Source organism: Alligator sinensis, unplaced genomic scaffold, assembly GCF_000455745.1.
Source record: "Alligator sinensis unplaced genomic scaffold, ASM45574v1 scaffold31_1, whole genome shotgun sequence".
Lineage (NCBI taxonomy): Eukaryota > Metazoa > Chordata > Crocodylia > Alligatoridae > Alligator > Alligator sinensis.
The window spans coordinates 3,438,234-3,448,276 of record NW_005841884.1 but is presented as its reverse complement, the minus strand read 5'-3'; the positions used below and the strand labels follow the sequence as shown (position 1 = coordinate 3,448,276).

Here is a 10,043-nt window from a genome sequence, read left to right as displayed (position 1 = left end):
GAAGTGCCCAGTGATGCAACAATGGCCTGATATGCTGCACCTAGGGCTAATGGGGCTCCGTGAGCTCCGCAGGTACCCTTGCCTCCTAGACAGTTAGTGTCGGGGATGAAGTTAGATGCTTTTAAAGGGGCAGAGCATACTCTGGTCTTGTGTATTATATTATAGCCCATGGGCTTATGTCTTGTTTGTTGTTTCATAACCACCAGTGGTTTGGGTGAGGCTACTTGTGGAAGGAGGAGGCCTCATTGGGGGCCCACTACAGCGTGGGAACCCCAGCACCAGAGAGGGCGCAGCATGTTGCGGGTGAGGCATGGAGACAGACAGGGCTGCAGAGAGCCCAGGTGCCAGTGAGGTGCAGAGACAGATAGGGCTGCAGAGAGCCCAGAGAGGGCAAGGGGGTCAAATCACATTAAGGCCTAGACTGGACAACGTTAATGCCATCTGCGAGGCTTGGGGCATGGTAAAGGGACGGTTGGAGCCACACACATAGCAATAGGCCTGGGGTGTCCCCGGGACATATATTTTGAAATTGGACTCACAAGGTGTCTGGGACTCATGGGTTCAGGGAAGTCCAACAGGACTGTGCTTAAGTAGGCTTAAAGGCATCCTCCCTACTCATTGCCATTATATCAAGACGTGGTGGGAGAGAATAGAGGGTGCCCAGCGGGCTGTATTGGCATGGTCGAGGGGCCCTAGGGGTAACACAGCCATCCTTGAGGACCCCATCTTGTGACAAGGTTCAGTCAGGACAAATGGAAAATCCTGCACTTAGGACAGAACAGTTCCATGCACTGGTACAGAGTGGAGACTGACTAGCTAAGCAGCATCTCTGCAGAAAAGGACCTGGGGGTTACCATGGACAATAAGCTGAATATAAGCCAACAGTGTACCCTTGTTGCACGTAAGGCTAAGGACATATTGGACTACATTATTCTTCTCTATTCAGCACTAGGGAGGCCACATCTGGAGTACTGTGTCCAGCATTGAGCCCCCCACTACATTAAAGATGTGAACAAATTAGAAAGAGTCCAGTGGACGGCAACAAAAATGGTTAGGGGCTGGGACACATTACTTCTGAGGAGAAGCTGAGGGAACTGGACTTAGTTGGTCTGTAGTAGTAAAAAATGAGTGAGATGTCCTCTCTTTCTCCTTCAGTTTGCAAAATGGAATTTTTTAAATAGATTTTTTCCACAGGAAACCTTAACAATGCTTTTTGGGTTTTTTTTCAACATGGACCTTTTTCTGATCTCTAGTATCCAGTGTCCACAACACTTCCCAGAGACGAGCCTATGAGCTCCATTTCATCAACCTGCTGGATACTAGAGATCAGGGACTAAACATAGACATTGGATTTTTGATACATTATAATCTGCCTGGCAACTGACTCCCCAGCCCAGCCCAGCCCCTGGCTTCTTTACTTTTCATTCCATCCAGGAAGAGCACACACCAACTGCTGCAGCTTCCTTAGCCTGATGAAGGGTTTTTGAACTCGAAAGCTTGCTTAATAACTATTCTCCAACTATTTGGGTTGGTCTAATAAAAGATATCAAATTCACCCAAGGTACCTTGCCTGCCTAGGTGAAAACAGAAATTATTTGAGGGCTATAGAAGCAACCACAGCAGGGAAAATCTACCAATAAATAACTAAAGCATATGAGATGATCAAGCACCTATCAATGGTGGAACAGATAGAATACAGTCGCATCAGCCACAGTTCAGGCAGGTATTGCAGCACTTAGAATAAGAGGCAAAATAGGGCCTAACCAGGGCAACTCCTTCCCATTGCCACAGGCCTAAAGCTTCATAGGACAAGTCTCCCACTGAGGACACCAGGACCCACTCAGCATGTCTTCTACCTGCAGCCATGCAGGCCTCAAAGAGGGAACTGTAGGCTGGAAAAAGCCAGGCAGCCTCTGAAACAGTAGGGCATGGCTATAGCAGGAACCAATGGATGTTGATGATACCATTAAACTTCTTTCTGCGGTTTTCACTTTGAACATCCACTCCCCTGTGCTAGTTGGAAGTTTGTATCAATTCCTCTCACCCATCCTGCTCAGGCTTCACTACATTGGACAAATCCAAAGATCCATCCAATTATAAACCTGTTGGACTAGCATGAGTTTTGTAGCCAATGGTACACAAGGGAACCAGGTAATTTAGCATTATATCCAGCTACCTTTGACTCCCAGTCTGAATGACCAAATACCCACTGACAGCTGGGTCAATCCAGGCTGGCCTTCAGCACCAGCCTAAACTGAGGTTTAAATTCATGCCTCTGAAGCCTTAGAGAGCTGCCTAAATTGCTCCACCAATATGCCGATACATATGCTAAAACTACCTTTAAATCCTAGTCTAGACAAGGCCAAAGGATTGGTGTGCTGGTGCATGCTGTTGGTTCTATATTTTAGGTTCAAAGTGACTGAGTAAACCACATCCTTATGTCCCAGCACTCTGTGGAACTGAAATAACATCAGAGAGATGAAAAAGTGTGTGAATAACCCAGACCTCCCACCGTGCTATGGTAATTCCTTTCAACATTCATTCTGCTATCCAAAATACTTGCACAAAATCACTCCCCCGAGTCACTTTACTATGCAACACAGAGGGCAATTAGTTTTAATGGTATTAAATATATCTCCTTATGATGCACATGTTACACCATGAAAGCAAATTCAGGCTGTTGGGGAGGGAAAAACCTTTAATATATGGACCACCTGCCTTGCGTATGTAATTTTCACCCAGTCACCCGCACTCTGTTTAGACTAGTCTAGCAGCCCGTCCTAAACTCCCTGCTACTCTTCAATGCATGTGTGGGAGGCTGAATGCAAAAGTCCCTAAGAGAGAAACTGGGGGAGGAAATTACTTCAATAAAGGCAGTTCGGGGAAGGTTGTACATATGCTTAGCACAGGAGGCACCTACTCCTCAAGCCCTTGAGAGCCCTAAATCACAAGTAGAATTAGTTTTCACAGCAGACTGAGGGGAACTGAGGCCAGAGGGCCTCTTCTGCTCCTGACACTCAAGATTCACAGAGCTGCAGAAAAGCAAATAAAGGAAATGAATTATCAGGGGGAAGTTTGTACTCCAGCTCAGTCATCAACAGTATGAGGTCTGGTTTGGTTAGAAGTCCTGGGCAGGAGGCTGCGGGAAATGTATGTTGCATGTAAGTTGCCTTCCCTTGGCTACAGCTCAAACCACAGCTGTGAATTTCCAATTCCCCTGAGTTGTATCAGACTGAACAAAACTAAAATCACAAAAATTTAATTATGGGCTATAGGTATCCTTGTGGGGAGAACATGGCTGATAATCAGGAACTCTTGAATCTTGCAAAAGCTAAGAGATCCAGTGACCAGAAGCTGAGGCTAGACAAATTCAAATGGGAAGTGAGGTCTGGATTTTGAACAGTGAGGGAAATTACACATTGGAACAACTTGCCTGAGGAAGTGGCAGATTCTCCACCACTCGCAATCTTGAAACTAAGACTGGTTTTCTTCCCCAAGCCAACACTTTGGAGACTGAGTACCCATTCTGGAACTTGCTGCAGGAGTCACCAGGTGAAAATCATTCCTATGTCTGATTAAGGTTATATTTTGTAAGGGTTTCCCAATGCTGATGAGTTTACATCCCACTGTAATAAAGACAGCCACTTGTGTCTCTGCCCTCTACTTCCCCTGCTGCTGATTCCCTTCACTACCTTTGCTGATGCCCCCTGTTATTGATTGGCCCTGTCCTATTTTCATGCTTCCTCCACTTTCAGGCCCTAGCAGGAGGCATGCCCTACACTTTGGGAAACAGTACTGGGTTATTTAATGGCCCCTCCTGGCTTGAAAATAAGGGGAGAAATGATCTTATTAATCTTGTAAACTGCTGCCTATGAGGCAACCTTAGCCATTTTAAGGTCCATATCCAGATGAGACCAATTGTGCAAACTAACAAAACAAGAGAAACGGAAGCAGGAGGTACTTTTTATACCAGTGTCTGAGGGAGTGCAAGGAAATGCGACTGCTTCAGCCTAGGACGAGTGGTAAAAGATGGGGACCTAACCTGCCATCCCATCAAAATGGACCCTGCTGACATATGGATGTGGAGAACTGAACCCCAAACCGAATTTGTAGTACTGGGCAGCTTCTTCTTTTGTCCGACAGATATGTGAAGTAGACATCCCTTTTTACATTTTAGCACCTGGGTTAAGCTTGTCAGACCCATATAGGGTCACTGAACTGACAAAATCCACTGTGCTGTAGTATAATTAAGGGTTGCATTCTAGCAATCAAGCTTAGATTGTAGTTCATAGCAGTAAATGGAAACTTTGTCAAATGCTCAGGCTGCAGGATGTGTCTCTTGTATACACTGGGCATGTCTACACAGGAACTTAAGTGGGCTTAAATTTAATGTGTATTAAGCATTTTTTGGCAGGTATCTACACGTGGTGGGACTTGGGACTAACTTTAGTCCCAGGTCAGTCCAGCCCGGCTATGTGCCCTGTGGCCACCAGGGGGAGCTCCAGCCTTCAGCCATATGGCTGCCAGCGCTTGGCAGCCATCTTGAAAGCACACCCTCCATGTTGTGACCCTTGGGATGATATTTCCTGTGTCAGAGCAGCAGCATAGCAGAGAAACAGGCAGCACGTGCCTGCTCTGCTCCTGCCACAGCTGCACTCCCCAGCTCTGGCTGCCCCAGCTCCTGGCCCTGGCATCCAGGGCCAGGGCCTGTTGCTCCTCAGGGCTGCCGCAGCTGTCCTACTTACCCGCCGGTGTTCCAAGCACCCGTTGCTCAGCCACCTTGAGCCACCTGACTGCGCCACTCGCTTCTCCCACCTGCTCCGGCCACCTCCTGGACAACTGGTACGTGACCTTTTGGAGCTGCTGTGCAGCCGCTCCCGCCAGCTCTGGCAACCACGGGCTCCAGGACACCACCACCGGGACTGCCGTCGCCCTCCCATCCCACCAGCCCTGCTGCCTCTGGACCCACTGCACCAGCAAGCACAGGTGGCAGCGTGTCATGCTGCAGCAATGAGACAATAACCAATGGATCAACATGTTCTGGATGACTTGGGCCACCTTTGAAGACCTGCTGCGCCAGCTCTGGCCCCACCTGGAGCACCAAGATACAGAGAAGCACCTGGCTGTCCCTGCCAACACCCGCCTGCCCTGCCACCCGCACCCCCCCCTATTGACCCCCCAGCACCACTTCAGGACACATGCGTTTGTAATGAAAACCTTTATTCCCCTCACAACCCCCACCCCCATCCCCCTACCCTCTCCCCTCAACCAACAGGCTAGTCATAGCCACCCAGTGTGCCTGGAAGACCTTAGCCTTCACATGACATTGTTGCACCATCCAGGAGTGGCCTTGTGCATGCATCCCAGCTGAAATGGTCTCATAAATGTGGGCATTCAAGCATGCGCCCCACACAAACTGCCTCTGAACGTTGGCCCTGCCCCAGAGCACCACAAGGTCACACACCTCTTCCTGGGTCCAGTTGGGGCCCTGGGCGCTTGGAATGGGCATAGGCACACAGGTGGGGCCGGGGCTCAATGGGGACGATGTACTGGATGTGCTCCCCACACTGGCTCTGTGGGTCCCTGCATGGCTGTCCCTGCGATGCCAGCCCTGGAGGGTGTTGGCTTAGAAACTGGTATTTAAAGGTTTGTTTTGGGGAATTCGCTTATATATATCTATATATCTGGGCCACTTAGCCACATCCCCTGCAGGCCCAAGGCTTATGCTCCCCCAGTCATTACTGCCAGATACCCAGTCTTCTGACATGCCACAGTCTTTCTTCTGAAACTGGCCAAGTTTGCAGATGACACCAAGTTATGGGGAAGTGTGGTCACACTGGAAGATAAGCTACAGTTACATGCAAACCTAGACAGGCTGGCAAATTGGGCAGATCAGAACCTGATGAAGTTCAACGCTGAGAAATGTAAAGTGCTCCACCTCGGGACGAGCAACCCCCAACATGTCTGCAGGCTTGGCGGCACCAAACTGACCAGTACCACGAATGAAAGGGACCTGGGGTAATAATAGACCACAATATGAATGAGCCAGCAGTGCGATGCTGTAGCTAGTAGGGCAAATAATACTCTGGCATGCATCAATTGATGCATCTCCAGCAAAGCCAAGCAGGTGATTCTTCCACTCTACTCAGCACTGGTGAGACCACAGCTGGAGTACTGCACTTTAACAAGGACGTGGACAAGCTTGAGAGAGTCCAAAGAAGTGCCACCTGCATGATCAGAGTCTTAAAGGGCAAATCATACAAGGAAAGGCTGTGGGATCTGGGACTCTTCAGCCTGGGGAAAAGGAAAGCTGAGAGGGGACCTAGTAGCAGCTTACCACTACGCTAGGGGAGTACATCAAGGACTCAGTGAGCAACTGTTCACCAGGGCACCCGAGGGGAAAACCAGGAGTAATGGCCACAAACTCCTGGAAGATGGAGTCAGGCTCAACATTAGGAAAAACTTCTTCAGTCAGGGTGTGCAGACTGTGGAATAAACTCCCTCCATAGGTGGTGCAATCGCCTACCCTGGAAATCTTCAAGAGGAGACTAGACAGTCACCTTGCTGAGGTCACCTGACCCCAGTTATCTTTCCTGCTTGGTGCAGGGGGCTGGACCCGATGATCTTCTGAGGTTCCTTCCGGCCTTGCTATCTATGAAACATTTTTGGGCTCCAGACCCTCTGAACTGTTTGCCCCTGCCACACCCCAGTGGCCTCCAGTCCTCCGGTTTAAACATAAAAGCATGAGCATCTGCTCCCAAAATATGAAGTTCATCAAAGCACAAGGCATCCCTGTTGGGGTTAACCTCACCCCACAGTAACACCAGTATACAGGTTAGAATTACTTAACTCTCATTGCTCCAGGTGGAGGGTTCCTTCCGCCCTTTTGAGGTGCAGTCCTTCCACTGTAGGCAGCCTGGGCAGGCGTTTCCCTGGAGCTCTGCCTTCTGTGGCTCCTGCGGCTGGACTGCCCCTCCCGGGCCTGGGTTTTTGAGTAGGAACCTACTTAAATTGCAGCAGGACAAAGGGTTTTTCGCAGCCTGCTTTCACAGGCTTTTCATGGCAGCCCCACCCCTCGGTGCTGGTTGGCAGAGAGGCCCCGGGGGAGGAGGAATGACAGGGTGGCCCTCATCTTGAGTGCTGGATGCCCTTTGTGCCACCCTGCCCCTTAGCACTGATTGGCAGAGAGGGAAAGGGGGCAGCCACCATCTTGTCTGCTGCCCCACCAGCTGCCACCTTCCTCTCCGGGCAGTGAGGACTGCTGGTTCCCACGGGGGAGCCAGCTTTTTGTTGATGTTGTTGATTTTGTAGATAATCCCTGATTTTGCGTTTCCATAAAATTCACAAAACTGTGAATTGAGTTGGTCCCTACTTCTGAGCCTCTCCTTGAGTCACCTGACCCTTTATCTCTGCCCCAAGCCTGCCAATCATTACGCACACCTGGGGCAGGTTGCCATTTTATTTAAGCCTCTGCCATTATGAGTCCGTTCAGAGGGGCTGGGCTGGCTGGGGGACCCTGGGCTTCTTCCCCCTCTCAGTAATGGGGCAGGGGACCCATTACAGATGCCCAGAGCAACAGGATTTCAATGCCAACTAAACTCTTTTGTGTCCATCATAACAGGAATATATACGTAACCAGTCACAGGGTGGCCATTATAGAGGACAGTCCAGTTGTTCTCTGTCCTCTATTGATATGAAACTGGACACCTTAATGTTCTCAATTTTTTTCTTGAAGAGAAAAATAGAGGACATAAAGCTGCTGGGTTTCGTGTCAACAGAGGACAGAGTAGCAGAAAACCAGAATGTCCTCTATGATGGCCACTCTAGCCACGGTACACATACAACTGATTTCTTACAAATAAGCTCTCACACAGTCTGATCTGTAGCCTCAGGCAGCCAAATCTTCCGTACCTACTTATAAAATTGGGGATTCATTGACAAAATGGTATCTGGGGGGTGAATTCTGTGCGTCACAAGGTCATAGTTCAGGTCCTAATGCTGTCCCGGGTACATCTGCTGGGCTCGTGCACTGTTGGCAGCTACGTACCAGATCTATGTATTTTGCATTTGTAACGTTCCACTTTCTGCTGAGTTTGTTTCGGGGCTTGCTGCTATTTCCAGTGCCTGAGTAAGGGGGTACATGTACAACCAGGAACCAGGACACCTGACTCTGTGGCTGGACTGCTAGCTTGGAAAATCCAGGTTCAATTCCCTGCTCTGCCATAAGCTTCCTGGGAAAGTCTGTTATGGGCAGATTTGCAAGGGGGACTTAAGTACCTAGGTCTGATCTTTAAGGGAATATCCATTGGCAGGCCTCTGGCCTAACTTTCTATGGGCCTGTCCTCCCTCAGTATCGATGTTTCCATGGATCACAGTACAAAGGTCCCTAAGTTTCTGCTGCTTCCCCAGGCTTTGAAGTCCTAGCAGTGTTGAGCCCCAGCTCAAGTCTGGGATCGTGCCCAGTATGCAAAAGCCAATAAAGATACCAGGGGTGAAAGTATAAAGATTTATTGCTAGCAATACAAGGTGCAAGCGGAATAATTTCACGTAACAAGCACACAGATTCTTAATTCTAAGCATCTTTTATACAGGAGTATTGGACCTTCATAAGCATTCTTGTTTGCTAATTGGTTATAAGGGAGTGACGCAAGGAGTTCTTTACTGAGCATGTCTCTATACCTGTGTTTTAGCTATGTATCTCATTTCCATACATGTATGTTTCATTAGCATACTTTCTCCCCACCTAGGGGTGTGAATCTTAATATTTAAATCAGCTCTTTGCCCTAGTCCTCTGATTCTGCTTTTGTTTTCAAGCCTCCTTTATCTAAGACTGTCTCCTCCTTATCATTGCAGATGGGCATTAGTTACATAACAGAGACTTTTGCTTGGGCTATGTGTAGTGGTTTCTAGGTCAAACCTGACAGCAGCACTGAGCTGCTTCACCACACCTGACCTCCCCATGCCTTGAATGACAGTGGGCATGCCTTACTCTCCCCTCCTGGTGCCCTAATTAAGAGGCTGAAAGCCAGTGGATCTAAACCCCATTGGACTGGAGGCACTCCTTCCCCTGTTCAACATGTGGCATCCCTCTGTACCTTTTGTGAACTGGGTGGGTACCCCATTTCAAAACCTAACATATATACAGTGCTTGCAGAGGAGCTGGGCGGTGGCCGTGGGAGATCAGCCAGGTAAAGCCTGAGCTCCGGCTTCTCTCAGTCCTCAAATTTCTCGGGTTCAAGTTCCCCCTCACAAAGTGCCAGCTCTTGGTTTTCACCCTGGTTTTTTGACTCCATAAAAAAGGTAACAGAGCAACACGTGCGCTGCAGAGAGCTCAGGAAGCCCGTGCCGGGGCGCAGCGCTCGTTTGAGACCTCCAGGCTTATCGCGTTTGCCCACCACATGGAGCTAACGCCGCGTGGTGCCCTTGCAAGCATCTCGAGGCATCCCCAGTTGAGGATCGCCACCATAGGCCCCCCTGCCCTGGGGCGGGGGGGTGCTCTGGACGCCGCCTGCTGCAGCTGTTCCTTTCTGCGCCCACTGCATGGCAGAAGAGCTGCTGCGCTTTGCCCAGGGCCCTGTCCACGCAGGGAGCAGGAGGGCCTGGGCACCGCAGGGACTAGCCCCGGAGTCTCCCACGTGCCACCCACGGGGGCTGGGGCAGTGACGGGCGCGGAGCGGGGGCCGCCCTTCGCAACATCAACCCCCGCGGCTGAGCCCCACTCCAAAATGGCCGCCACAACCTCAACCTCAGCTGCGGACTGGAATCGTAACTTCCTGGCAGCAAGCGTGCCTGCCGCTTGTTATTCCGCCCGCCCCCCACCGACTCCCTGCCCTCGTCCAAGATGGCTGCGGCCGCTCCGTCAGTCGAGGAGACGCTCTATCCGCCGGCGCCGCGCCTCTGTGGTGATCCGGAGACCGGAAGCGGCGGTCGGCGGCGCTGCGGCTTGGGGCCGAGGCCGGAGGTGAGACACGAGACCTCCCCCCCTCCCCCCAGGGCGGCGGGGCAGGCAGGCAGGGGGGGGGGCCCGGGGGGGTTACGGGGGG

At 50.5% G+C, this 10,043-nt stretch overlaps 1 protein-coding gene across 7 annotated transcripts in view; it reads left to right on the top strand.

Annotated features, from left to right (window-relative positions):
* The first annotated feature begins 9,830 nt into the window (after positions 1 to 9,830).
* The window catches only part of SCYL3 (SCY1 like pseudokinase 3), a 47,854-nt gene continuing 47,641 nt past the window's right edge, over positions 9,831 to 10,043 (top strand). For 4 of the 7 annotated variants that reach the window (XM_025196765.1, XM_025196766.1, XM_025196767.1 and 1 more), the window contains exon 1: positions 9,831 to 9,961. In XM_025196765.1, the coding sequence (XP_025052550.1) occupies positions 9,842 to 9,961 (120 nt within the window). In that variant the 5' untranslated portion in view covers positions 9,831 to 9,841. Of the gene's footprint in view, positions 10,015 to 10,043 lie in introns of all 7 variants that reach the window. The other 3 variants (XM_014516929.2, XM_025196769.1, XM_025196768.1) reach the window with 2 other exon arrangements.